Source organism: Crocuta crocuta, unplaced genomic scaffold, assembly GCF_008692635.1.
Source record: "Crocuta crocuta isolate KB4526 unplaced genomic scaffold, BGI_CrCroc_1.0 scaffold53, whole genome shotgun sequence".
NCBI classification, from domain to species: domain Eukaryota; kingdom Metazoa; phylum Chordata; class Mammalia; order Carnivora; family Hyaenidae; genus Crocuta; species Crocuta crocuta.
Genome location: NW_027529432.1, coordinates 1985510 through 2011427, shown reverse-complemented (window position 1 = coordinate 2011427; position 25918 = coordinate 1985510). Strand labels below are relative to the sequence as shown.

Genomic DNA, 25918 nt, shown 5'->3' with positions numbered 1-25918 from the left:
CTTTCCACTCACCTATCCTTCTGGCTTTTGACAGTTTAGCTTCTCAGATCAACTGCAGGTCAGCCCAGGTTAGGGCCCCCGGAGACCAGGGCACCCGAGCTCTGACTCCATGTTACCCAGGGGCTTGTCTGGGACACACAGATTAGACTTGTGTTGTGTGGTCACAGAAGGTCAAATCGATTGGAGTTTAGGGAAACTCAGTTTAGCTCAGAACAAAGGACTGTTATAAATGTCCAGCATTAGAAGGGGCCACCTTGTGAAGTAATGAGTCCTTGTTACTCTAGTGTTTAAACAGAGCTGATGGTCCATCAGCTGCTGAAAGCCTCCCATGACGAATGGCAGCATTGGGGCTGGAACGCCCAGTAGGTGCCTTGGAGCCCCCTTGTTGGGGAGAAGAGGTGGGCGCTGTGGACAGGCCCAGGTCCTGAGGGGAGGGGGCCCGAAGTGGAACTGGAGGATCAAGGACAAGTTGGTTTCACAGCCTTTGCGCTACAGTCCCAAACATGGCCTGCTTGACAAAGCTGCGGAAGGCACAGCTCCAGAAGCCGGAGATCTGAGTGCCGTTCTCACTCCGAGTAGCTTACAGCGAAGCCTTGGCAAAGTCACTTTCCTCTCTGGTTCTGATTTTCTCATCTGAACAATGAAGGGGCGGGATTCAGTGCGCTCTCAATCAAGCACCTTCAAGCCATGGCAGTCTGCGTGTCTGTCTCTGCCTTTCTGAGCAAATCAGTGAGATGGTGGCCCTGGGGTGCTGACGGCCACCAAATCACCATAGGCGTCTTTCTGATGTCCTGCAGCACTGCTGACTAGGGGTCCTTCCCAACTTGCCACACTCTTGCCCCAAGTGTAAGTTAGCACCATGTATGGATAGCAGATTTGGCTTGACAGTAACTAGCCGTGTGACCTTTAGTAGCTTTCCTTCTCGAAGATTTAGCTGCTTTACCTATAAAACCAGAGCCAGGGCTGGACTAAACAATGGGATTTGCTGGGGTTGACAGCTCCAGACTGTTCCAGGAGTCAGGACCCTGTTAATGCCAGGTACTAGGGGGAGCCCCACTCTGTGGCTGACCCCAGGGATGAGAAGTCATCCACCTGACAGTGAAAGTGAAGCTCTAAAGATGGACTTGGGACTCTCCATTCCTCTAACTCTGCCACCAAGCATATCTCAGGAGGCCCTTACTGGTGTCATTCATTTCCCTTGTCCATAAAAATCTCCTCCCACCCCTTTCCTCTGCACTAGCTGAGGGACAACCTGGGAGGAGTTTAGCAGCTTCAAGGTTGGGGTGGCAAATCCCTGAACAGGGGAATGTCCTGTCCACGGCCACACAGCAAAGAGAACCCTCAGCCCGCAGCTCAGCCCCGTCTTGAGCCTTCTCTCCCCAGATGCATACCAGCTGCCCACTCCACCAGCTCGTGGGCTCTTTTCCAGCATCTCCCTTCCCCCAGCCCTGGACCTCAGACAGCAGAAAGCAGCAGAAGCCACTCTCTGAGGACCACACCTCAGAGAAGAGCTGGATTTCCCAGGTGGGATTTGCTCTGAGGCCTCGGGCAGGGAGGCAGGCGTGAAAGCTGATCCCCGAGAGGGCGTGGCTCCAGAAGGCTGGCGAATAAAAGTCGGGAGAGCCAGCCCTGTCTGGAGACCAACTGAAGACCTGAGGAGCCCACTCACAAGCCACTCAGTCCCTGGGCCTTGGACGTGGTAAGCGGCCTGAGGCAGGAGGGGCTGGGGCGGGGGCTGGGGGCTGCAGAGGGGGCAGAGGTTTGTGCCCCTGATGGTAGAAGGGATTCCAGGGGAGAATCACTGCAATGGGCTGACAGCCGCTCACACTCGCCCAGCCAGAGACACGGGTGGACACATGCCCCCAAAGCCAGCTAGCTACAGGGGAGAGGGCCCCACTCACAGGCCTGCCTCGCCCCAGGCAGAAAGAGCAGCCTAACCCTGGCTCGCTCACCCGGAGGCTCACGGTAAAGAGCCCCTCTCCCACCCGCACGCTGATCTAGAGGCCGCTATCTACCCGCCGTGTTTCAGAGACCCATGGCAACCCCCCAAGTGCTGCTCCTCTGCCTGCTGGCCCTGGCAGTCACCGAAGGCTGGGGGCGGCAGGTGGCCATCCCAGGCTGCCACTTGCACCGTGAGTAACCCTGGGAGCGGAAAGCTGGGTGGGAGCAAAGAGCTGGCGGACTGGACCGAGGGGCACGCGGCACCCTCAGTGGCCCACGCTGCGGTTCCGGCGGCGGGAGCTGGGCGGGGCTCCGCGGCGGCTCTGTCTGCCACTCGCCTGTCTCCTTCTAGCCTTCAACGTGACAGTGCGAAGTGACCGCCAAGGCACCTGCCAGGGCTCCCGTGTGGCACAGGCTTGTGTGGGCCACTGCGAGTCCAGCGCCTTCCCGTCCCGGCACTCTGTGCTGGTGGCCAGCGGCTATCGACGTAACGTCACCTCTGTCTCCCAGTGCTGCACCATCAGTGGCCTGAAGAAGGTGAGAGGGCCCGGCCCAGCAGCGGCTCGCTGGGGGTGGGGAGAGGCCGGGGGATGGGCATCAAGATGGCCCCAGCAAGGCGAATGGAACATGGACCCCCCCTCTTGCACAGGTGAAGGTGCAGCTGCAGTGTGGGGGCGACCGGAGGGAGGAGCTGGAGATCTTCACGGCCAGGGCCTGCCAGTGTGACATGTGTCGCCTCTCGCGCTACTAGCCCCTCCTCTCCCCTCCTCCTCCCCCTTGGTCAGAGGGTTTGAGCTGGAGTATATCCCGTCGTATCCCGAGCCTCACGGAGGACACCAGCTCCAACTCTCTTGAGATTCTGCGATTGTCACCTCCGGGGAAGACAGGAGTTTCTGCCTCTGCCCTGCCTCTGCCTGGCCTCCTAACCAGTCTGTCATCATTTCACTCCCCTCTTTGTCCCTACCCCTAAATAAAGCAAGCAATTCTCAAGTTTCTCTCTTTATTAAGTCTACCCCCAGGCAGGGGAAGGGGGACAGACCGTGGTAACTGTGACACCCCCCCCAACCCTAGGACACGGGGAATCTTTTCTGCCTGTGCCCTCACCCCTCCCCCTGCCCAATAAATAAAAAGGGGACAAGGAAGTCCAGGGTGAGGGAGGGGAGGGAAAGAAGATGCCCCAGGCCCAGGACAGCGTCTGTGGGGGGGGTGAGCTGGGGAGAATAAATAGACCATGGATCCCATGGTGGGGTGAGGAAGGCCCTCGTGCTGGCACGAGGCGGGGCAGGCGAGGGGCTGAGTGTCCTTGCTCTGGGCACGAGCCAGGGTGGGGACCTGCCTGCAGAGTGGAGCCCAGCTGCGCGGGGCAGCCGTAGTCCCTAAGGGCAGCTTCCTGGCCAGGCCTGCCCTGGCCGACGCCTGCCACAGAGTCCTGGTGCCGGGACCACCAGCTCCTCTCCTCCTCTCCCCACAGCCACAGCCGCCCACGCCGGGCCCGGCACGGAGCCCTCCGAGCCCCCTCTGGCAAGGCCGGCCGTAGGCGTGGGTCTCTCTGGGCCCCTGGGCAGGAGAGGGGATGGAGGGACTGATAGCTCCGAAGTTAGCTCCTCCCCTTCTAGGGGATCTCTAGCTCTGACCCCCACTGGCAGCCACCTGGGGCGCAAGCCGCTGGAGGGGGGCCTCTTTGGCCCCTTGGGTCCCCTGTAACCGGCGTAGCCGTAGCTCCTCCAGGCCTTGCCATAGCTCCTGACGCTCCCGGGCCTTCTGCTGCTCCCTGGGGAGAGAGGGTGAGGCAGCTCCCCTACCCGGGCCGGTACACTCCAGCTTCCCTCACCACCACCCCACTGTACGGGGGCTGTACGGGAACCTTCCAGTTAGGGCAGAGGCCATTGGGAGGCTGGCCCCGGCCTGCGGTCGGTCGTGGAGCTGAAGGGGGCGGAGCTCCACACCTGGAGGACCTTGGGAGAACGACCAGAGGACGCAGTGGGGAGCTGGGCGTGGATGGCCCGGCACTTGGCAGGAACGCAGGGACACTAAACGTCTGATCACATAGGGCGTGGGGCCGTCCTCAGGCCCCCTCTGACCACGAGGAGCTTGTTCCTTCCTGCTTTTCCCCCCTCCCCCCCCCATGCCCCCCGCCCCCCAGCCCCATGCCCAGCCCGACACTCACTGCTGCTTTTCTAGCTTGTAGGAGGCTGTGAGCTCATCAAACAGCTTTCCATTCATCTCCATGAATGTCTTGAGCACATTGTAGATCAGAGATACGATGGTTCTTCGCAGGGTCCAGGGAAGGGGGTGAGGAGAGGAAAACAACTTCCGTTAGGCGCCAGCTCCCTCTCTAGGACCCTGCCTGTCCCAGACACAGCATGCAGCTCTGAACACCGCAGGCGCTGCTCTCCCCCTGCCCCTTCTACCATCCCCGGCCCGCTCCAGCGAGGAGTCACCCCACAGGTGCACTGGCCGACCTCGGCCCCGGCTTGTGTGGGTAGGTCGAGGCCTGGGCACTCACTGATTCCAGTGTTCCTTAGAGACTTGGTAGAGGGTCCCAAACACAGCAGGCAGCACAGTGTGACAGTTGTCCTCAATGAGGCTCAGGATATACTCGTTGTTCCAGAAATACAGAGCCCGCTCTGCAACCTGGGGGCAGCAAGGGGGCGGAGTGGGCACCTGGTAATGGCTTCCCTGTGTGTGCGAAGGCCCGGTATCCACCCCCACCTCAAAACCCCGGGAGCTCTGCCCTCCACACTCCCAATCCTCAGCTCATCAGACCCACTGAAGGAGGCAATGCGGTGAAGAGAAAAGAGCACTGGGTCTGGAGTCCAACGCTCAGGACTGAATCCTAGCTCCCCCCCACACTGGACATAGGACCTAGAGTGAGGCATTTAGCCTCTCGGCCTCAGTTTTCTCATCTGTAAAATGGGGCTCATATAATAGCTATCTTCCCGTGCCCAGGGCTGCTGTAACCATCGAATGAGGTGTTTAATGAACTTAAGTCCCAGAGTCACCACAAGAAGAACTGACTTCCACCAGATTAAGGCTCATAAGAATGGGACAGCGTCTGCACACACATGCAGGGAAACAGCAGTTATGGCCTGAGAAGTGGGACCGCCTGGCTGTGCCCCGCAGTGGGGCTGATGAAATCAAAAGCCACTATGAAGCGGGAGCAGGCTAACCACCCATTCTGGAACACACTGCAGTTTGTGAAATACGTTTGCACTACAGTCTTCAGACCTCACCACCACCTTGTGAGGAGCACTGGGGTCCACTTCACAGACGCAGAAGCTTCATCAGATTCAAGTGGCAAAGCGATCGCCCGCGACCCCTTAGCCCATCGGGAGTATATCTGAGGCCTGGCCCTAGGTCTCCCGACCTTAAGTCCAGCATCTCCCCATTATCAGAGCCTGGAGGGTCCAGAGGAGAAACTGAGGGCGCAGGGAGCTGTGTCAGGTCGACTGGCCAGCCCTCCCTGTCCAGACCCTGGCTCCCACTCTTACCTGCTCAAACCCCGTACCTGGAAATGGGGGCTAGACACACAGCGGGCCACCTGCTTGAAGAGGGGCTCCTGGATCTTCACAAACTGGGAAGGCTCAATGACATCAAGAATCTCTTCCATCTCCCCCAGAAACATCACCTGGAGGTGGGGACACAGGACACAGCCGTTCCCATCTCCCCCACACACATTTGACCGCCCTCCAGAAACTGAGCCCTCCTGACCCGCCCACCCCCCCAACTCTGGTGGACAGCAAAGCCCTTCTCCATACCTCCTTCTGGGTACAGGTTTTGGGCCAGTATTTGAGCAGCCCCCGGATCACCTGTGGGAGTTGAGGCAGAAAGGAGTCAGACCTGTGGGGGGCGGGGGCTGCCTTTCCCCCCAGAGGTACTCACGTGCTCTGTCAAGGTGGCATCCTTCTCCAGGAACTGCACCACACAGTATGCCAGCTGAGGGGGGTGCAGGGAGGGGTGGAGAGAAGGAGGGCTGAGGTCAGGAGGGCACCATGACAGGGTGCCACATGCTTGCCCCCTGACCGTGTCTACCCTCTCATTACCTGACATTTACTGACTGCCCACCTAGGGTGTGCCGGGCACCGTCATGTTCCCCCAGGAGGAACGGGCAGCAGACCAGGCCTTAGAAATTTTTACAAAAGTTTCCACAATTGAAATCTATATCACAATCCGTGGGACTCCGGAAAGAGAAGAGCTGAATCCTGCCTAGGGCAGGTCAGGAGGGAAAGGGCTGAGAACGCTTCACAGAGCTGATGTCTGAGATCAGCCTTAAAGTGCCACGGAAATTCTCGAAGGTAGATGGAACAGAATTAGCAACGACCAAGAAGGCAACGGAGGATCCCATGAGTTCGTGACTCAGTGTGGCTCGAGCAGAGTGCTGGGCCGCCCCGGATGACCGGAGGGCTGCCCTGCCTGCGTCAGGGTCTCTCTGCTGTGACAGGGCCAGGCCCGGGCCTTACCTGGGCGTGAAAGACAGACAGGGACTTGACAGAGTGCAGGGGAATCAGGACCCGGACCAGGAACTGCTTGTGTTCGGTCTTCAGGGGCAGCGCAAAGCCATTGATGATGCTGAGGTGGGGGCAGAAGAGAGGAGGGCTCAGAAGACCGGGCCTCAGTCTTTTCCTCCCAGCATCCTGATGCTCCAGCTGAGGCCCAGAGAGAATCACCTTCCTAAGATCTCCAGCAGCTCAGCCACACCATTGAAGTGCTCGAGTTCATAGATGAAGCTGCAAGAGGAAGAACAGGATGCAGAAGGGCTCAGAGCAACCGGAGCAGGCCCAGCCCCCCTCCACCACCCTGCCTGCCACCCCGCCCTGCACACGAATCCAACTCTCCCCTCACCCAGAGGCTGAGCTCCCTTCCCAACACCCCAAACTAGCCCCCCCACCCCGAGATCCACGCCCACAGCTGAATCACCCTCCTCAGCCCAGCCACTGGTGCTCAATCCTCTCTCCTACGAAGGATTCCAACTCTTCTCTTTCTCCCTCGGGCCCTAATTCTCATTTTCTGCTCCCCCCACCCCATCCAGTCAGCAGCCACCCAGCCTGCATCCTTCGCTCTTCAGGCCTTTCAACCAAAAGAATGACAGACACTAAGAGCATCCAGTCTATGCTACATACTTCTCAAGATTATCCTGAGAGAGAGGGCTTATTAGATCCATTATACAGATAAAAAAAATCGAGGCTCAGCAGTTTGACGACACCTGCTCCAAAGTTAATAAGCAGGATTATTACTGAAATATACGAGCTCCTGGAAGACAGGGGTCATGTCTCACCTACGCTGTAGCTAATAACAGTAAGAGAAGTGTTTCAGCCTCGGTCGGTCAAAGAGCTGTATACTGTGTGCTTTGGAGGCATTGCCTTGTTTCATCTCGATGACTGTCCCGGGTTTAGCGTAGCTGTCATTCCCATTTTAAAGATGAGAGAACTTAAATAATTTGCCCACATTCACCCAAACATTTGAACCGGAACTCAAAACAGGCCACTCAGCTCCAAAGCCAATCTCAACTCTTCCTACCCTTGTCCAGGCCCTTTGGGGGTGGGGGGGTGGGGGTCCCTGATGCCCAGTGGGCATTGTTGCTCAATACACATTTGCAGAAAGAATCTCTTCCTTTGGGTCTTTAAGGTCCAGCACAATAAAGATCAAAAGATCTGGATCCTAGGCTCCCAGGACCGATCTAGTAGTCCCTGCAAACTACTTCATCTCTCTCAGCCTCTATTTTCTCATCTGTAAAATGGAAATAAATACCCTTTCCCTGCTGACTTCACGGGAGCCTCTGCCTCCGTCTTCTCCCCTACAGCTCTCCCCTCCCTCCCCAGGTCTCAGCGGGGGAGGCGGCAGGCACCCACCGGAGGAAGATGTGGCTGCACTGTTTGCGGATGTAGGCCCGGAGCCCCAGGAACTTGCCATAGACCCGGTGGAGGATGGTCTTGAGGTATTCACGCTCCCGGGGGTCCTCACTATCAAATAACTCCAGGAGCTAGGGGACCCAGGGTCAGGGGTCAGGGGAGAGGCCAAGCCCAGGCTGCTTCCATCCTATCCCCCACACCCCTCAGAGAGCTTGCCCCTGTCCCATGGCACCACCCGGCCTGGGCTCCCCACTTCACCATCAGGACAAACTTTTGATCCACATATCTCTTGGCCACAGAGGGTTGGAAGTCTGGGCTCTCCAAGAAACGCAGGAAAAACTCATATACCAGCTGAGAGAGGGGACACACAAAAAGGTGAGTTCAGGAACAGCCTCCCTCCTCTCCCCCCNTAGGACACCCTCTCTCTTCTACTGAAACTCCGCTCCCTGCCCTCCCCAGCCCCCATACCTGCAGATGTGGCCAGGAAGGCTCAAGGTTGGGCTCATCCTCTTCAGGATCAAATTCAGGGTTCTCACTAGGTGGCAGGGTCCGGAAGATATTCACTGAGATCTGAAGGGCAGGATCAGGGTTCTTTTAGGAAGAGCCCTTGGAGGCAAAGCCAGGAGGTCCCTTATCCAAAGTTCTAACGAGCCTCCGCACCTGCCCCAGCAAGCAATTCACTCCTCAGCAGTCATCACCTGAACATATAGAGGCCCTGGGTCGGGGGCTGGGGACCCAGGAGTAAACAAGTCACATCCCTGCCCTCTATCGAGTCCCAGAGTCCATCGGGGATGACAAGACATTAAGCAATAAAGTCTATGGACATTCTAAGTCAGCAGAAAAGAGGCGGCCAGCTTGGACACGGAGAAGCTTCTCTTCACTGAGAAGAGGCCGCACCTGAGCCAGGCCATGGCACTGAGCGACACGATGGGAGTGCACGCCAGGCCTCAGGAGAGCAGAAGCAAAAGTGCAGGGTGGGACAGGCCCAGGACGCACCGAGGGACCTACCCTGGCCAGGTGCAGCAGTGCTGCGGAGAGCGGAGGGGAGGAAGGTGCAGGCCTTGAAACTAAGCCAAAGAGCGTGGGGTTATTCTTTGCAGAAGAAGGGGAGCACAGGCAGGTCAGTAGGGTTCCATGTCCCCCAAGCCCTCCCCCCAGGGGCCGGGTGCCAGGCAGGCACTTACCATGCGGATGATGTCGGGGTAGACAGGCTCAATGAGGACCCCCCGGGTGCTCCCCACGCACTCCACCAGCTCATTGAGCGCTGCCCGCTTCACCTCCTTCCCCTTCAGGTCAGCCACACAGTCCAAGAAGTCAAACATCACCCCGCACTGGGCCAGCTTCCGGCTCAACAGCTCGTGCAGCTCAGAGGCTGGCACATCTGGGGAGGAGGGAGGGGGCTGAGCCTGCGCCCCGGGTTACCGCAGCTCTGGGCATGGACAAAGCTTCCTCGTCCATAGGGCGGCCTCCCCCTGCCCCCAGACCCGATGCGGTGGGCCATCCTCCACTCTTTGCAGGGAGCAAATGGCCCCCGTCCCATCCTCCATTCCTGCAGGATAAAGGAGCTGCATCTCTTCCTCCTAACCCAGGCTCGGAGCATGACGGCCTGATTCAAGGTGAGGTGAGGGACCCAGGATGCCCGGGCTTTCCACGGGTGCCCGAAACCACCATGCCACCCTCTCATAGATGGCACTCTGTTCTAAGAGCCAGAGATGTGAAGGAGGGTGGGGGCTGAAGATCTCTAGGGTGCCCTCTGGCTCAGCCAGCAGAGCGCTGTGGCCCGGAGGTGAGGACCCTCCATGGCGATGGCAGGGAGCTCCTGGAACCCAGGCTGTGGGCCCCACCCTCGGCCCTGGTCTGCCCCCCCAGGGTGGTGCCACTTCCAGATGCCCCACCTCCCAAGGATGACAGGCCAGTCAGGCCATGCGTCAGCAGAGAGGGCTGGAGGGCTGGGGGGCGGGGGGTCATCTCCAGTGCTGGAGTCCCCAGCCGGGAAGGGACCATCTAAACCCTCTGATCACAGCAGCCAGCTGCCTCTCACTACCCGGGGCTGCGGTGCTTGCCGGCTCCGGGACGCGGGCACCCTGGCAGCCAGCCGCAGGGCTCACCTTTGAGCAGGGGCAGGGGAGTGAGCTCTTGCTGGTTGCTCTGATAGCGGAACTGAGAGGAGCTGTGGGAGCGCCGGGGCCGGGCCCTGCGGAGGGACCGGCGGGAGAAGCCATCCACCTTGTCGGGTGGGGGCACAGGCGACAGCCCCGGGGAAGAGGGGCTGGTGGGGGTGCTCGCAGGGGGCAGCTTTGTCTCCATGGTGGCCAGGCGGGGGGTCAAGCCTTCAGGGCCCCTGGGGTTCCCTCTGGGTCCGGAGGATGCCGAATGAGGCGAGGCTGACTAACTTGGGCCCATCCTCGGGGAGGGGGGGGGCACACAACCACAGTCTGGGCCCCCCCCCAGGGCCTTCGGCAACTGCCCAGTCCTGGGGGGCAGGCAGAGTAGAGAGGAGGATGGCTCAGGTCTCAGGTCCTTCTTGGGGGTCCCGAAGAGTCCAGGTAGAGTTCCCACCCTGGTTCTTTGGAAAATGAAGTCAAGGCAGAGAGATCAGCAAGAAGAGCGAGAGCCGACTGTCAGTTCATCCAGGAAGGACAGCGTGCGGGGCTGCTCAAGGCTTCTTTTCCCTCCTACCTCTGCCCAGACCCTAAGTAGGGGTGCAGCCCCTTCCCAATGGAGCAGGTGCCACCCTTCTCCCAGACCTAAAGGCCCCAGGCTCCAAAACAATCCCTCTCCAGCCCCTGCCTAGAATGGGGAAACCCCATCCTCAGTTCTGGCCCCTCACAGCATGGGGTCCCCTTCTGCTCCACTAATTCAGGCCACCAGCGACTTCGCCAAGAATGGGGGCCCTAATCGCACACCACCCCTCCCTCCCAAAACCTGGCAACCTTCCCCACCCCTGCTCCTCCTTCCTCGCCTCGCAAACCTTATCTGCCTCCCGGTGCGGGGACACTCACTTCTCAGAAGCCCAGACTTCCGTCCCCGACCACAGGGGACTGCGGGCGGGGAGGGGGCGGCCGATCAGGGTGCCTTCGCAAAGGTTCCGCTCCGGGCGCTGGCGCTGGGTGGCGGCGCTCCTGGGTTCTCTCTTGGGCTCCGGAGGGGCCGGAGCATGCCCCCAGCTCAGCCCCGGGTCGCGGGGTGCGGACGTCCGGCACGATCTGGGCTGACCCAGGCGGCGCGCGGACCTCTCCTCAAGTCTTGGGACCCGACCCAGCGGGGCGCGACGCCGCGGGAGCCCCAGCTCTGGGCGCACCGGCACCCGCCGCCCAGCTGCTCAGGANGGGGGGGGGGGGGGGGGGGGCCTGCGTCAGGATGTTGCCGGGGCCGCTGGGAGATGTAGTCCCCGCACCGCTTAAAGGGGGCTGCCAGACCAAAGGGGTAACCCCAGCAGGGGCCTGAGGTCAAAGCTTAAGCAGAGTGGCATGGGGTCCAGCTGGGGCGAGGCTCCGCGTTCTGGAAGGGAGATCGCATAGACGGCCGGACTCAGGAGTTCACACCGGGAAGCCCGGGGGTGATGCTGGGTCGGTGGCAGAAAAGAGGCCCAGTCTTATACCAGGCGCAAAGATGTGGCCTCCTCCGTCTGTGCCCCGGCCATCCCACCCCCATGGGAATCCCACCCTCACCCCAGAATGGCAGGACACTTCAGAACTCACTGGGAAACGGGCACTGAACTGGTTAATAATCTGCAGTGAGCGCAGAGCCCGCTGGGAGAGGTGTGGTGCCTTCAAGACTGCTGGGAAATGCAGTCCATCCTCAGGCCTGCAGTCCCCCTCCCGTCCCTTGCAGTCTACGGTGACATCATGGTCTGGGGTTTAAAGGGCCAGCCTTGGGATGGCAAAACACCAGAGCAGGAGGTGCTGCCTGGTGCTACCACCCCACCCCAGGCAAGCTGGACAGACCTCCCTTGACCCCTCTGGGCCCTAAGCTCTGCTAGTGGGGGGTGGGGGGCGTCTCCTGTTCCAAACCCCACTGTAGGGTATCCAAGGTACAGGTGGGATCCCAGAAGTTTGGCATTCTGACCAAAAGTTCCTGGCCCGCAGTCCTGGGCCTCCTTCTTAGGACCCTGGACTCCAGAGCTCTTTATTTCTCTGAACTTCATCCTCTACGCTACACTGTGAAATCTCCACCCAGAAGGTTTGCCTGGATGAACAACTAACTGGTCCACGTAAGCAGCAGGTATCAGCAATAAGAGTGGACGCTGAGGTCAGGGAGGGGACTGGGGAGATTTTCAGTCTCATTCTGCCTTATACCTTGGCAGCCATCTTCCCTGCTACAGGGGGAGCAGATGCCCACCTGCTGCAGCAACAGAAAGCGAAGGCCAGAGATTACCAGACTGGGGTACGGGCCCCTATGACTTTGGAGCTGGCCAGCGATCCCCTTGCTCAGAAATATCCTGTAGGCCGTGCCCACCTGGCCCTTGGTGTCCTCATCTGTCAAAGGGAAACCCATCATTTCTCCCTTGCCCACCTCGGAGGCTCCGGAAGTGAAGCCCTGTCCCACATCCCTGCAGAAAAAAGCAGAGGGACGACAGGCCCACGGAGCCTTCTACAGCCAGGTGAGGACCCCCAGGCCCAGAGAAGAGAAGTGCTTTGCCCAAGATCACACAGCCTATCATCAAAAGCTGGGACCACAGGCCTCCCAGCCTGAGTCAAGAGGGCACCGCCTCCAGCCCCCCATCCTTGGCTCCCTGGGGGCTGGTACCCAGAACTCTGAGGCTCTCCAGGCCAGAATGACTGTGGAGGGCCTGTACTTTGTACAAAGGGTATTGTGCTCCGTTTGAGGATATTGGGGTTGGAATATGGAAGACATAAGACTTCTTACAAGAAGTGACATTTGAATTGGGTCTCAAAATAGATACAGTGTCACAATGGGGAGTATGGCATAAAAATTATTTTTTAAAAAAATCATCATTATTGAGATACCATTCACATACTACACAATTCATCCATTTTGGCACTGTTGTTTAATGAGTGTAGAGTTTTCAGTTTTGCAAGATGAAAAAGTTCTGGAAATCAGTTGCACAACAATGTGAATATCCTTAACACTACTTTATACCCAGAAATGGTTAAGGTGGTAACATTTGTTCTGTGTATTTTACCCCAGGTCAGACAAAATGGACCAAGTCAAAGGCACAGCCCTCAGGCTATCTTCCAAGATCCCTTCCACACCTTCAAGACCCCATTGGGGGAATTCCCTGAGGGGTTTCTTCTGAGAGGAACATCCCTGGGAAAGGGAGAGACTCAACCCCAGAGCCCCTGAGGTCTACAGCACCTGGTTTGCCTGATGAGTTTCTACCTAATCTAATATGGAGAAGTCCCCAAGGGGCCCCCACAAAGCCTGACCCTCTCCCTTTTCTCTCTATGGAGAGGAACCCTGGCCTGGATCTTCATCCCAGGAATACCCTTGTGAGGCCCCCTCCTGCGAGAACAACATCCTCTTTACTCTGTTCTCTCTCTCCTCTATATTTTCTATTCTCTCATTCAGCTCCTACTCCAAGGCCTGGGTCAGGCTGTGGAATGACTACATCTTTGGAGCTGGCCTTCTGTGGACCTCACAGTACATTGCGGGGGACAGCACGAAAGACCTTTGTGCCCCTCCAAGTCCTATTTATTCCTCTGCTGTGGCACAGACCCTGTGCTGTGTCATAGATGTGAGTGCAGCCTCACCAGAGGGAAGCTGGCCCAAGAAGCAGCCACCCCAGACTGAGGGCCTAGATGCTGGGAATGGCTCTGCGTCCCCAGCCTTTGCACATGATGCACCCTGTTCCCACAGCAGGCGAATGACTGCTTCTCCGAGTCTGGGCTTCAGGACTCTTCCTAGACTCCCCTAAATGCCCTTCCACTCCCACTGCCTTTGGGAGAAGCGATGCTTGTTCATTCACTTGCTCCATAGGCACTTAGACACAAGGCCTCAGTTTTCATGGAAAATGAGGATACTAATAGTACCTCCCACCGAGGATACAGTGAAGAACAGATGAAGTAATGCCTATAAAGTGACAAGCCCAGGGCCCAGGACATCACATGGGCTCAATTCATGGTGTCTATCATTTTAATTATTTTAAAACAATTTTTGGATGTTTATTATTTTGACAGACAGAGCGTGAGCAGGGGAGGGGCAGAGAAAGAGTGAGACACAGAATTCAAAGCAGTCTCCTGGCTCTGGGCGGTCAGCACGGAACTTGATGCAGGGCTCGAATGCGGAGTTCCAACTCCCAGACCTTGAGATCCTGACCTGAGCCGAGGTTGGATGCTTAACTGACTGAGCCACCCAGGCACCCCTATCATCTTAATTATTATTAATTTAATACATGTTGGATGAACATAACACTGCCCCTGGCCTATTATGAGGGAAAGGCTGATCTCTTGATTCATTCCACAGACATTTTCCTATTAGCCCTCCTTGAATGGAACCTTCCCAGTACTTCCCAAAATTCTCTAGGAGGCTGTTCCTTAGTCCCTTCCAGGTAGTTGAGCTGTACCACCTAACACCCCAACCCCAGGTTACAGGGGAGAAAACAGGCTTTTGGAAGAACAGAGCCTTGCCTGAGACCACACAGAGCTGGGACCTGGAATCCAGGCCCAGGCCCTCAGGCCAGGGTGGTTGCCCTTGCTTCAGGCTGACTTTGTTAGACTGCAGCAGCCGAGTCCCTAGCAAGGCTAAAATAGAATTATAATTACCGGTGGGTATCCTTTAAATCACCCACGAGGTAAAAGGGCTTGGTGGCCAACCCTACAGAATAGGAGTTGGCAAACTTTCTGAAAATGGCCACAAAACAATTATTTGAGGCCTTGCAACAGCTCCCCCCTCCAAAGAAAACAGCCCCAGACAGTACTTAGTGTGGTTCTCTTCCGCTAAAACTGTATGGATACTCACGTGTGAATTTCATGACATTTTCATGTGACCCATTTCATGTGTCATGAAATCTTATTCTTGTTTTGATTTTTCCCAACTATTTAAAAATGTAAAAAAAAATTTAAATTACAACTAAAAAAAATGTAAAAACCATTCTTAGCTCGCTGGTTGTACGAAAAAACAACAGACCCCTGCTCAAGGGATTTAGAACCCATCTGTTATTAATTTTAGGTTAGAGACAGGAAAAACTTTAAAAAAATTATTTTTTCAGAGAGGAGCTGGAGGCTTGACCAAATGCGTTGAGAAGGGAGGGTCGGTAAATCTCCTGCCCCGCATTCCTGGTAAGGAGTGAGGGGGGAAAAGACTTCCTTATGATGGACTTAAGGGTATTTATAAATTGGTTTTATCTGTAAAATGGTTTTCTTATCTTTAAAATCTCCACCTTAGAGGGTCCTGAGGGTTGAATGAGATAGAAGACGGTAAAGCGTTTTGTAAAATGCAAATACTTACTTAATTGTTTCTACGACGCGTGCTGGGGCTCTCACTGACTTTATTCCTCTGGGAAGCTTAAGTTTGATGGGACACTGTCCCTTTAAATACTCCCTGACTGCCTCAAGTGCTTGGAAGAGTCGGCACATGCGCATTCCTCTGCGGGGCTGGTACCTCCTGCAACAGCCTTCCCGGAGCCCGTAGAAGGGAGGTTAAAGGTCCTCCCACACAGAATTTTTACGCACGCGTAAATCAGGATTAGGAGCACTCTATCCCGCGGAGAACCCAGTCCCTTTTTCGTGCTCGAAGACTCCGCCCCCCGCGGCCAATCAGCAGGCTTCGCCCTTTACGATGGCGAATGGCGTTGAGCGTGGGGGGCGTGGCTGAGGGTCGGGGGGCGCGGCCTAGAGCTGAGAGAAGCGGCGGGGAGAGCCGGGGGCTCTAGTGAACAGCGAAGCCCGACGGGGATCGCCGGCGGGCGGCGAGCGCAGGCGGCCCGGGCCCGACGGTCTCCGAGATGTCACGATGGCTGTGGCCGTGGTCGAACTGTGTGAAAGAGCGGGTATGCCGCTACTTGCTGCACCACTACTTGGGTCACTTCTTCCAGGAGCACCTCAGCCTGGACCAGCTCAGCCTCGATTTGTACAAGGGCAGCGTTGCCCTGCGGGATATCCACTTGGAGATCTGGGTGAGGAGCCAGGCCCGCGCTCGTGAAGGGGGCGGGGGGCGGCGCAACGACTAAGGATCGTGACTGAAGGGTGGGCTGCGGGACCAGGCATGGGGCGTGGAGAGGCCATGGGAGTCAGGCCATTTCCAGGCAACTGATCGCTTCCAGAGCCAGAAGCTGGGTAGGACTGGGTCCCTGCCTCCACAGTAGGAGAAGCTGGGGCTGGGGAGAGGGGTGTCACTTGTCTGAAGAATGCCAGGATAAGCACATCGAGTTTGGGGCCTGAGTTGGGAAGCGTGGCTCACAGGGTTAGCTAAGGAGAAGGTGAGAAGGGAGCAGAGGAATTAGGAGGCTCCGATAGGAGCGGGCCAGGGCAGTGACAGAGTTAGGGCCTTGCAGCCAGCCAGGGAAGGCTGGTAGGGGGTCCGGAGTCCTGCCGAGAGAGCGCACCTGTGGGAAAGGTGCTCTGACCTCCTGACCTAAGATCCCGGGCCAAGTGGGTGGGGTTCCCGCCTCCGGACGTGGATGTCAACAACCGCGTCAGCGCCCTGTGTTGATCAACACCTCGTGTGACTGCCGCTGCTGCCTACTTCCTGCTTTGAGGAGAGTGGGATGGACCCAGTGGCGTTTGGGGAGGGGCTTGGGAATTAGCATCCGTCCCTACCTGCGGGAGAGTCCCTGAGGAAAGGTGGAGAGGTTTGGCTTCAGGCAGGGAGGAGGCTCAGGGAGATGCTGGGGAGGTGGGAAGAAGAAGGTCTAGGTCAGAGGCAGTGACTCACAACTCAGCTGAACTGGGAAGTTGCAAAGAAGCCACCAATTAGAGGCATCAGCCCGGGGCTGGCTCCGGGTTAACCCTCCAGTCCAGAGCAGCAGGGGTAGGCATGGGGCAGGGGCTTCTCAGCTTTCTGGCTGGGTCGACAGGGTGCCTGGTCTAAATGCGATGTGGGGCAGGAAGAGCCGAGCTTTAGGGGTGGGCCAGGCCTCCCTGGGCAAACGTGGCATAGGGGGAGACCCCTGAGCCCAGAGCTGGGGGAATCCTAGCGGGGGAGGCTGGCCTGAAAGAAATGGCCAGGACCTCTGTGCTGCCTCTTCCTACTTCCAGTCCCAGAAAGCACTCCTGCCTTGCCCAGCCCTGCCCTGCGCAGCCCTCCTGGTGGGGATTGAAATGGCTCCTAGCTAGGATGTGTTCTGGGCTGGCCTCCAGGGAGGANTTGGGGATCCTGGAATGGGATGAGGAGAGAGCCTTGTCTCCCAGTCGCAGTCTGCACAGTACACTGAGCAGTTAAACCACTCCCTTCTCTCTGGGCTTCATTTTCCCATCTGTGCATCTCTGGATAAGGAATTCCAACTTGACCTCCAAGAGTTTTCTAGCTCTGCTGTGTGTCGTCTATTTACTCATAGATCCAACAAGCCTTGCTGTGACCCCTCAGTACCTGGGGTCACACGGAGCAGGCCGGTGAGCTCCTGCCTTCAAGGAGCTCCCAGACTGGCAGGGGTGCTGTGTCCCCGTTTGTAACCAGGGGTTCTCAGCCTCCTACCTCAGAGAAGTACAGCTACGCCAAATGTTTGGAGTTGGGCAGGGGTCCCCTCCCACTCAGCTCAGCCCTCTGCCAGCCTCTCATGTACACTGCCCTTGAACTCCACACTGACCCAGAGAGAACAGGGTGCTGCTGCACTCTGCTGGGTCTTTGCACGTGCTGTTCCCGTGCCTGGAACGTACCACCTTCCATCCCGTCTGCGTGGCTTCCTCCTCTTCAGCCTGCAGCTCCCCATCCTCTGGCTTAAAGGATGGGACACGTTTGGATGGGCCAAGAGTAGGGACCAGCTAAAGCGACAGTAGAACTTTATAGGTAGCCAGTGTTGGGTAGGAGGCAGGGAGAGCAAGGGAGCTCTCCAAGGTCAGAGCAGCCTGCCAGAAGCGCTGCCGCGTTGCGTTCTGAGTTTTCCCTGACCTGGATCTGCCCCTTCCCTGCCCCCAGTCTGTGAATGAAGTGCTGGAGTCCATAGAGTCACCCTTGGAGCTGGTTGAAGGCTTCGTGGGCTCGATCGAAGTAGCCGTGCCTTGGGCCGCGCTGCTCACCGACCACTGCACCGTACGTGTGTCAGGCCTCCAGCTCACCCTGCAGCCCCGCCAGGGCCCAGGTGAGGGCCGGGCAAGGCTGGGCGCAGGGGGGTGGGGAACGAATGGCAGGAGGAGGCCTGGGCACCTCTTCTGAGACCCTCTGCCTACGCACAGGGCCAGGGGCTGCCGACTCACAGAGCTGGGCCTCATGTATGACCACAAGCCTGCAGCTGGCTCAGGAATGCCTTCGGGATGGGCTGCCCGAGCCCTCCGAGCCACCACAGCCCCTGGAGGGACTGGAAATGTTTGCCCAGACCATTGAGACTGGTAAGGAGGCCTCTTAGGGCGAGCCTACTCCCTGTCCCCCCTGCAGCCCACAAAACAGGGGCCCTAGACAGTAGGATGGCCACTCCGCTGCCCCAGCGGGGAGACTCTGCCTGCTCCCTCGCCGCTCTCCCTGGCCTGAGACCCCTTTCCACCCCTCAGTACTAAGAAGGATCAAGGTGACCTTCCTGGACACTGTGCTGAGGGTGGAGCACTCACCGGGTGACGGGGAACATGGCGTGGCAGTGGAAGTCCATGTGCAGAGGTAGGGGCATGCCGAGTGGGGCGGTCTGGTGTCAAGAGGAGGGGGAGAGAGAGGCTGCTGAACGGCCTTGGCCATGCCCCTGCCCCTAACCCCTGCCTGGGCTCCTGAGAGGTAGCAGGGCAAATTTTGGGTGGGCCTGGTGGTGGCTGTGGTGGGGGAGAGACCATGTTGTGAGCCCAGAACGGTGTCCAAGGGCCAGGGTGGTACAGGCCCAGAGTGGCCGGGGCCCCAGGGTTCAGGTTACACGCGAGGGTCCGAGGAAGAAGGGCTGGCCGTGGAGGTCCACGGTGGCCTGGCTGTGGTGGGGCAGCTCTGCTGGCTGGACTCTGACCCCAGAGCGCTAGAACACAGTGCTGTGCGGAGACGGGGGCTCCAGCCTGGGGTGGCCGGGCCAAGGGCTGACCCTCCGCTCCCCAGACTGGAGTACTGTGACGAGGCAGTGCGGGACCCAAGCCAGGCACCCCCGGTGGACGTGCACCAGCCTCCCGCCTTCCTGCACAAGCTGCTGCAGCTGGCAGGGGTGCGCCTGCACTTCGAGGAGCTCCCCTCCCAGGTGGGCTGACTCTCATCCCCATAGCTTCTCCTTCCTTCCAGTAATCCCTGCATCTCTCCCATCTGCCCCCACTGACCACCCCCCCATCCCTCTGACCATCTCCAACCTCATCTGCTCGACCCCTTCCCTCCTGTATTCTCTTGCCTCCAGGAAGAACCCCCGAAGCCCCCTTTGCAGATCGGCAGCTGCTCAGGGTATATGGAGTTGACCATGAAACTGAAGCAGAATGAGGCCTTCCCGGGCCCCAAGGTGGGTCCCAAGCCGCTATGGAAGCTGGAGTGTGTGCTCCATTTCAGAATACTCCGCAGCCGTGCAAAGCAGGGTCATCGGGGGGAAATCGCGGCCTTTTTGGCAATTAGAGAAACAGGCTCAGTGGTCAAGTCGTGGCCAGGGTTACACGGCTAGTTGGTGACAGCTTAGCCCGGCAACTGGCATCCTATCTCCTCTGGGTGAGGGCCGGTGGGTGGTGGCTCTCAGAGGGCCTAGGTGGCAGATGTGGCTCCATGGTTGTCTCCTCTGGCCGCTTCTGTCCCCAGTTGGAGGTGGCTGGACAGCTGGGCTCCCTGCACCTGCTCCTGACCCCTCGGCAGCTCCAGCAGTTGCAGGAACTATTCAGTGCCGTGAGCCTTGCAGGTGAGGCCTCTGGGCGCTCCAGGGCATGGGATGCCTGGAGTGGGGGGCAGCCAGGCTGGACTGACACACAGAAACGTCCTCCTCCTTAGACCCCGAAGGCCTGGCCGACAAGCTGAACAAGAGCCGCCCGCTGGGTGCCGAGGACCTGTGGCTGATTGAGCAGGACCTGAACCAGCAGCTGCAGGCAGGCGCCGTGGCTGAGCCCCTCAGCCCAGAACCCCTCGCCAGCCCTCTTGTCAACTTGGACAACACTGGTGGGTGTGGGGTCACGCTTGGCATTTGTCTGGGCAGCTAGCGTGGGTGCAGGAGTGGGGGCCGAGCGTGGCTCCCCCTAACCTTCCCCCGTCCTGGCCCACAGACCTCTTCTTCTCCATGGCGGGCCTCACGAGCAGTGTGACCTCGGCCCTCTCCGAGCTCTCCCTCTCCGATGTGGACCTAGGATCCTCTGTGCACAGCGACATGGGCCCCCGCCGGCTCTCTGCCCATGCCCACCCAGCCGGTGAGTGCTCCTGGGGCAAGAGGAGCTGGAAGAGGCCTCAGGGCCCTTGTGACGTCATGTGCATGCAAGAGGCCTCCATTGGTGCTTAGCGGTCCACTTGGGTGACTTGGTTCCCTGGGGATGCTATCGGGGGGAGGCTGGTGACACAACAGATAGAGGGCTAGGTTTCAGAGTCGGTGGTCTTGGGCCAAACATTTAAATTCTTGGAGACTCAGTTTCCCCTGCCATAAAAAAGGTGTAGTAAGAGCTGACCTTGCCGCGCTATATGTATTGACTGATGTTTATCGAGAGATCACGTGTGTCAGGCGCTGGACTGAGTCCTTTAGCACCTCTAGGCCTTCTGGCTCCTTGAGAAGGTTGAATTGAGCTTGGGCTCAGTATCTGGCATGATGAGGCTCTGTGTCACCCCTGCCCAGCCAGGCCCCGGGCCAAGGTCACAGTCTGTCCGGGCCAGGGCTTCTCCCAGCCTCTGGCCCAGTATCTGACCATCACTCTACCTGGGGTGCCCGGGAGGGAGCTCTGGGATGTCCCTGGTAACACCTCTCTCCTCTCAGGCAAGACAGCCCCCACACCCCTCCCGGACACCCTGCGCCCTGACTCGCTGCTGAAGATGACCTTGGGGGGCCTGACCCTGACCTTGCTTCAGACGTCTGCCCCGTCTTCTGGACCACCTGACCTCACTACCCACTTTTTTTCGGAGTTTGATGCCACCAAGGATGGGCCCTTCGGCTCCCGTGACTTCCACCATCTCCGGCCACGTTTCCAGAGGGCCTGTCCCCGTAGCCATGTCCGGTACAAGCTTAAGGCAGGGGCCCAAGGAGAGACACCCCCAAGCTCCCCGCAAGCCCAGCCTCTGATGCCCGGCTTCTTCCTCACAGGCTAACGGGCACAGCCGTGCAGCTGTCCTGGGAGCTGCGGACAGGCAGGGGCCGGCGGACTACCAGCACCCAGGTGCGCTTTGGGCAGCTTGAGGTGCTCGAGTGTCTATGGCCCAGGGGCACTTCAGAGCCTGAGTACACGGAGGTGAGGGCCAAGAGCGAGCGTGGATGCGGGAGGGCCTGCAGGTCGGGGTGGATGTGGACGCTCGGCCTGACTCTTGCCCTCCCGTGTCCCGTCCCAGATCCTGAGCTTCCCCGGCAGCCCGGGGTCCCAGGCCTCAGCTCGGCCCTGTGCCCACCTGCGGCATACACAGACCCTACGCCGTGTGTCCAAGGTAACCCCCCACCCCCACCCCATGCCTGAGGTCCCTTGGCTGTTTCCCAAGGTACCTTTACCCCATCCTCCACCCCCCTTTGCCTGTGCTCCAGCTATAGCTCCATGCCTCCCCATCTGGGAGCCCTAGAAGACGTCTGAGCCCTACACACAGCATTCTCTGGGCCTGACTGCCCCTTCCTTGTCTTGGCAAACCCCTGCCCACTTCGATACTGGATGGCTCTTATTAAACAAACATGGTCATCTTTCTCAGGCAGTGTGGTGAGGGTCTCCATCTCCCTTCCTAACTTGGGCCCCTGTGCAAGCTTTTCTCCACACCAGCCAGGCAGGCTCTGTGTTTGGTTTCTGCTCAAGGGGGGTCCCTTCCCATCCTGCCCTCACCTACCCCACAGCCCTTGCTGACCTGAACGCCCTCACCCTCAGAGCAGACCCCGGCGCCCTGCTGCCTGCCACTGCCACTCAGAGCTGGCTCTGGACCTCGCTGACTTCCAGGCGGACGTGGAGCTGGGGGCCCTGGACCGGCTTGCTGCCCTGCTGCGCCTGGCTACCATACCCCCTCCCGAACCACCTGCTGGCCTCCTGGTAAGATGCCCAGCTGGGGCAGGGAGCTGGCACGGGCCCTCGAGCTCACAGCCCTAGTGCTGGGGCCTCTGGCAGCTCTGATCACCCCCATCCGCCCGCAGACGGAATCCCCACCAGCTCCCGAGCAGCAGACGGTGGTGCGGCTGTCAGCACCCCGGGCCACACTGCGGCTGCGCTTCCCCATCGCCGACCTGCGGCCCGAGCGGGACCCCTGGGCAGGCCGAGCGGTGCGGGCTGAGCAGCTGCGGCTGGAGCTGAGTGAGCCCCAGTTCCGGTCAGAGTTGAGTAGTGGTCCTGGTCCCCCCGTCCCCACCCGCCTGGAACTTACCTGCTCCGACCTGCACGGTGAGAGCCCCTCCGGGGGACAATACCCCGGGCAGGGCCCAGCCCTCTGGGAGAGGGGGGCCCGGGGCTATGGAAGGGACTGAGTCACAGTGGGGACAGACTGTGGCCCCAAGTCTCACCAGCTCTGTGAAGTGCCAGCATTGCCTGTCTCCAGGCTCCTCCGAGAGTGTGCAGGGTGGACCCTTCATAACTGGAGTGCCGCAGGCCGTGGGCGTGAGGGAGGGTGCAGGCACTACGGTGGAGGCTCAGGGCCCCCACTAACCCCACCTGGTTTCGGGGAAAAAATGGAGAAAGGCAGCAATGAGAACCCTCCCCCGCTCCGCACCCTCCCAGGCACCTATGAAGATGGAGAGAAGCCACCCATCCCCTGCCTGCGGGTCTCCAAAGCCCTGGATCCCAAGAGCCCTGGGAACAAATACTTCCTGCCCCAGTAAGTGGGGGGTCAGAGGGACAGACAGAGAGGAGTGCTTTGCTACTGAGGGCAGCAGGAAGCTGGAGGGGGCAGGGGCCAGGGGCTGAGGGAGGCTTGCAGCCCAGGGAGTGACGGGCCTGTGCTCTGGCAGGGTCGTGGTGACGCTGAACCCCCAGCTCAGCAGTGCACAGTGGGAGGTGGCGCCCGAGAAGGGAGAGGATCTGGAGCTGTCGGCTGAGAGTCCATGTGAGCTGCGGGAGCCTGAGCCCTCACCCTTTTCCTCCAAGAGGACCATGTATGAGACAGAGGAGGTGAGGCCCTGAACCCAAGGGAGCCAGTTGGTGGCTGTGGGCCGGGAGGACAGGGCCCCGGGTGATGTGACCCAGAAACAGCAAGAGTGTCATTGATTGCTTCCATCGTTGATCAGTAGAGAGTCAGAAGCACCCCCAACTCATGGGGCCTACGGGTGAGGACACCAGGTGGGGGGGGTCAGGTCCTTGGTCCGGAAGATCAAGACCCTGTCCATCGGCAGGGACCTTGGGATCCTTTTCCCTGAGGGTGATGAGATTTGAGTGAGAGACAGTTAAGGGCCACCTGGCCTCTGGGCCAAAGTGTGTGGGTTTGAATCTAGGCGCTGCCACTGTGGCTTTGTCATCTTGGAACTGTTCTAATCTCAGAGGGTTATACACAGATGCAGTTCCTTATCTCCAAAGTGGGTACGATGACCTGTGTCACAGGCCTTTCAAGAGGATAAAGAAGTTAACATATGCGAGGCCCTCAGAGCAGGTTTGGCGTGCGGTCAGCGCTTCTCACGAGAGGACTGTCCTACTTCCCAGCAGAGAAGGGCCCCTAACAGCGCCTGAGAATCCGTGAATGCTAGGAAATCAGCGTGCAGGCCAGGGTCTGATTCCCGGGCCAGCGGCAGACCCTGACGCCTCTCAGATGCCTTTCCCCGCTCCCCTGACTAGATGGTGATTCCCGGAGACCCCGAGGAGATGAAAACCTTCCAGAGCCGGGCCCTTGCGCTATCGCGCTGCAGCCTTGAAGTGGTCCTGCCCAGTGCCCATATCTTCCTGCCCAGCAAGGAGGCCTATGAGAGCCTCTATAACAGGTGGTGACTCAGGCGAGGAGGGGGAGTGTTGGGTGGGGCCAGGCTGGACCACCCTCACTGCCGCCGTCCATTCACTAAGGATCAACAATGACCTGCTCATGTGGGAGCCTGCGGACCTGCTTCCCACCCCTGACCCCACTGCTCACCGCCCTGGCTTCGCCGGCCCCTCCTCAGGCTGCTGGCAGGACAACTTCAAGATGTGCAAATCGGCCTTCAAGCTGGGTAGGGGGGACGCCCGGGTAGGGGTCCCAAGGCCCTCGGAGCTGCGTGGGGCTGGGGCATACTCCCAGGTCTCCTTCCCACTTGGCTCCTTGATCTCACCCCAGACTCCGACTCAGACGAGGAGGAAGCCCGCTTCTTCTCAGTAGGGGCGGCAGGCGGCCCTCAGCCCCCCGCCCCCGAGTCTCCAGGTCCTCACTCGCAGAGTACCTTCTCTACACTGGTGACAGTGCTGAAGGGTCGGATCACAGCCCTCTGTGAGACCAAGGTGAGGGCGGCCCGGGGGAGGTGAGCCCCCCTGACTCCAGAGCTCCCCACCCACCACTGGCAGGAGAGCAAGACCAGTCTGAGCAGTTGGGGAATGTGGGAAAAGAAGGCCCAGCGGGGCGGAGAGTGGCCTGTCCCGCCAGCAGCAGCCACCCACTGACCCACCCACCCCCTCCGCCCCTGTTGTACGTAAGGCTTCATGCTAGAGGCCCAGCCGGGCGCCCTCTCGGAATGCGTGGCAGGTGGGGCGAATAGGACTCCCTTTCTGACAAAGTAGGCAAGCGTTGCTCCAGACCTTCGCAGAGCCTGGGGAGAGCGGGGGCTGGTCTGAGGCTGGTCCGAGGCAGGCCAGGGCTCCCAGGGGCCACCCCCACTGAGGGCCTGGGGGCCGCCGAGTGCCCTGGTGGGACCTAGCCATGTGCTTTGTCTGCAGGATGAGGTAGGGAGGAGGCTAGAGACCTCACACGGGGAGCTGGTGTTGGATGTGGAGCAAGGCACCGTCTTCAGTGTGTCCCAGTACCGAGGCCAGCCCGGACTCGGCTACTTCTGCCTAGAGGCCGAGAAGGCGAAGCTCTACCACCGAGGTGTGAGGGGAGGGGGCTCTCACGCGGGATTGGACCCTGGGTGGAGGGGACGGTCAGCCAGCTTGGCAGGGGGCTCACCGGATGCCTCCCCAGCGGCTGTGGATGACTACCTGCTGCCCAGTCGCCTGGAGCTGCCCAGCTTTGCCCCTCCGGCCCAGCTGGCCCCAACCATCTACCCGTCAGAGGAAGGGGTGACCGAACGGGGAGCCTCGGGCCACAAGGGCCAGGGCCGGGGCCCCCACATGCTGTCCACTGCTGTGCGCATCCACCTGGACCCCCACAAGAATGTCAAGGTACAACCGTGCCCGCTCCCGGTCTACCCGCTTGGCTGGGGCGCTTGCCTCTCTGGTGCCTGGTGGGCTGGGCCCCACCATGCTGACTGTACCCCACCTCCAGGAGTTCCTGGTAACACTGAGGCTCCACAGAGCCACCCTGCGCCACTTCATGGCCTTGCCAGAGCAGAGCTGGCACTCCCAGGTGAGCGACAGTGGCACAGGCAGGCGGGTCTCCGGACCAGCGGGGAGGCCAGTTTGAGGGGCCTGGGCCGGGCCTGAGCTGACTTCCAAGCAAAGGCCCTGGGCAGGGGGTATGGTGGCAGCTAACGGGTGACGGCGGGTAACGGGTAACGGCGGCAGGTGGGCAGCCGTGCTGGGGTGGGGGTTGAGGAAGGAAGAGGCCCCTTATCCTCACCATTCCTGTCCTTGTCCCCAAAGCTGCTGGAGTTCTTAGATGTGCTTGACGACCCGGTGCTGGGTTACCTGCCCCCAACGGTCATTACTGTCCTACACACTCATCTCTTCTCCTGCGCTGTGGACTACAGGTATCCAGGCTGGGTGGGCCAGCGGCTGGGGACGGGCTCTCGTGTGTAAGGAGCCTACTCTAGCCCACGTGTGATCCCCCAGGCCCCTCTACCTCCCTGTGCGCGTCCTTGTCACCGCCGAGACCTTCACGCTTTCCAGCAACATCATCATGGATACCTCCACCTTCCTACTCAGGTATGCACA

At 59.4% G+C, this 25918-nt stretch overlaps 3 protein-coding genes across 5 annotated transcripts in view; 2 read left to right on the top strand and 1 right to left on the bottom strand.

The window, feature by feature from the left end:
• The first annotated feature begins 1276 nt into the window (after positions 1 to 1276).
• GPHA2 (glycoprotein hormone subunit alpha 2) lies at positions 1277 to 2931 on the top strand. 2 transcript variants are annotated; one of them, XM_077759753.1, is made up of 4 exons: positions 1277 to 1699; positions 2004 to 2132; positions 2294 to 2478; positions 2591 to 2931. In XM_077759753.1, the coding sequence occupies exons 2-4, from the start codon at positions 2036 to 2038 to the stop codon at positions 2690 to 2692; spliced, it is 384 nt and encodes a 127-aa protein (XP_077615879.1). In that variant the 5' UTR covers positions 1277 to 1699; positions 2004 to 2035; the 3' UTR covers positions 2693 to 2931. The 2 variants fall into 2 exon arrangements, with proteins under 2 accessions (XP_077615879.1, XP_077615877.1); XM_077759751.1 differs by having other exon boundaries at positions 1278 to 1699; positions 2030 to 2132.
• PPP2R5B (protein phosphatase 2 regulatory subunit B'beta) lies at positions 2925 to 11114 on the bottom strand. Its single transcript, XM_077759750.1, has 14 exons — positions 10793 to 11114; positions 9899 to 10356; positions 8975 to 9171; positions 8259 to 8360; positions 8049 to 8141; positions 7791 to 7921; positions 6609 to 6668; positions 6402 to 6510; positions 5824 to 5877; positions 5700 to 5750; positions 5450 to 5569; positions 4448 to 4575; positions 4109 to 4210; positions 2925 to 3712 (listed from the first exon to the last, which is right to left on the bottom strand). Exons 2-14 carry the CDS (start codon positions 10095 to 10097, stop codon positions 3565 to 3567), a joined length of 1494 nt encoding a protein of 497 aa, XP_077615876.1. The 5' UTR covers positions 10098 to 10356; positions 10793 to 11114; the 3' UTR covers positions 2925 to 3564.
• A 4512-nt stretch (positions 11115 to 15626) lies between these two features.
• ATG2A (autophagy related 2A) overlaps positions 15627 to 25918 on the top strand; it is a 19416-nt gene continuing 9124 nt past the window's right edge. For both annotated transcript variants that reach the window (XM_077759749.1, XM_077759748.1), the window contains exons 1-24: positions 15627 to 15867; positions 17826 to 17988; positions 18083 to 18235; positions 18395 to 18497; positions 18915 to 19050; positions 19201 to 19299; positions 19587 to 19683; positions 19773 to 19937; positions 20042 to 20182; positions 20737 to 20974; positions 21061 to 21205; positions 21303 to 21395; positions 21818 to 21976; positions 22078 to 22321; positions 22655 to 22751; positions 22885 to 23044; positions 23702 to 23844; positions 23924 to 24066; positions 24171 to 24331; positions 24764 to 24914; positions 25008 to 25207; positions 25311 to 25391; positions 25628 to 25734; positions 25817 to 25909. In XM_077759749.1, coding sequence (XP_077615875.1) covers positions 15697 to 15867; positions 17826 to 17988; positions 18083 to 18235; positions 18395 to 18497; positions 18915 to 19050; positions 19201 to 19299; positions 19587 to 19683; positions 19773 to 19937; positions 20042 to 20182; positions 20737 to 20974; positions 21061 to 21205; positions 21303 to 21395; positions 21818 to 21976; positions 22078 to 22321; positions 22655 to 22751; positions 22885 to 23044; positions 23702 to 23844; positions 23924 to 24066; positions 24171 to 24331; positions 24764 to 24914; positions 25008 to 25207; positions 25311 to 25391; positions 25628 to 25734; positions 25817 to 25909 — 3443 coding nt within the window. In that variant the 5' untranslated portion in view covers positions 15627 to 15696. The remainder of the gene's footprint in view (positions 15868 to 17825; positions 17989 to 18082; positions 18236 to 18394; positions 18498 to 18914; positions 19051 to 19200; positions 19300 to 19586; positions 19684 to 19772; positions 19938 to 20041; positions 20183 to 20736; positions 20975 to 21060; positions 21206 to 21302; positions 21396 to 21817; positions 21977 to 22077; positions 22322 to 22654; positions 22752 to 22884; positions 23045 to 23701; positions 23845 to 23923; positions 24067 to 24170; positions 24332 to 24763; positions 24915 to 25007; positions 25208 to 25310; positions 25392 to 25627; positions 25735 to 25816; positions 25910 to 25918) is intronic.

What these genes read in the sequence shown, in the direction of transcription:
- PPP2R5B (XM_077759750.1), bottom strand. Translation starts at nt 10,097, where the DNA reads ATGGAGACAAAGCTGCCCCCTGCGAGCACCCCCACCAGCCCCTCTTCC. An exon ending in TCCCCTGCCCCTGCTCAAAG is followed by an intron (nt 9,172 to 9,898) that starts GTGAGCCCTGCG and finishes CCTCCTCCCCAG; the next exon opens with ATGTGCCAGCCTCTGAGCTG. An exon ending in TACAAGCTAGAAAAGCAGCA is followed by an intron (nt 3,713 to 4,108) that starts GTGAGTGTCGGG and finishes CTCTCTCCCCAG; the next exon opens with GGAGCAGCAGAAGGCCCGGG.
- GPHA2 (XM_077759753.1), top strand. Translation starts at nt 2,036, where the DNA reads ATGGCAACCCCCCAAGTGCTGCTCCTCTGCCTGCTGGCCCTGGCAGTC. An exon ending in CCCAGGCTGCCACTTGCACC is followed by an intron (nt 2,133 to 2,293) that starts GTGAGTAACCCT and finishes GTCTCCTTCTAG; the next exon opens with CCTTCAACGTGACAGTGCGA. An exon ending in CCATCAGTGGCCTGAAGAAG is followed by an intron (nt 2,479 to 2,590) that starts GTGAGAGGGCCC and finishes CCTCTTGCACAG; the next exon opens with GTGAAGGTGCAGCTGCAGTG.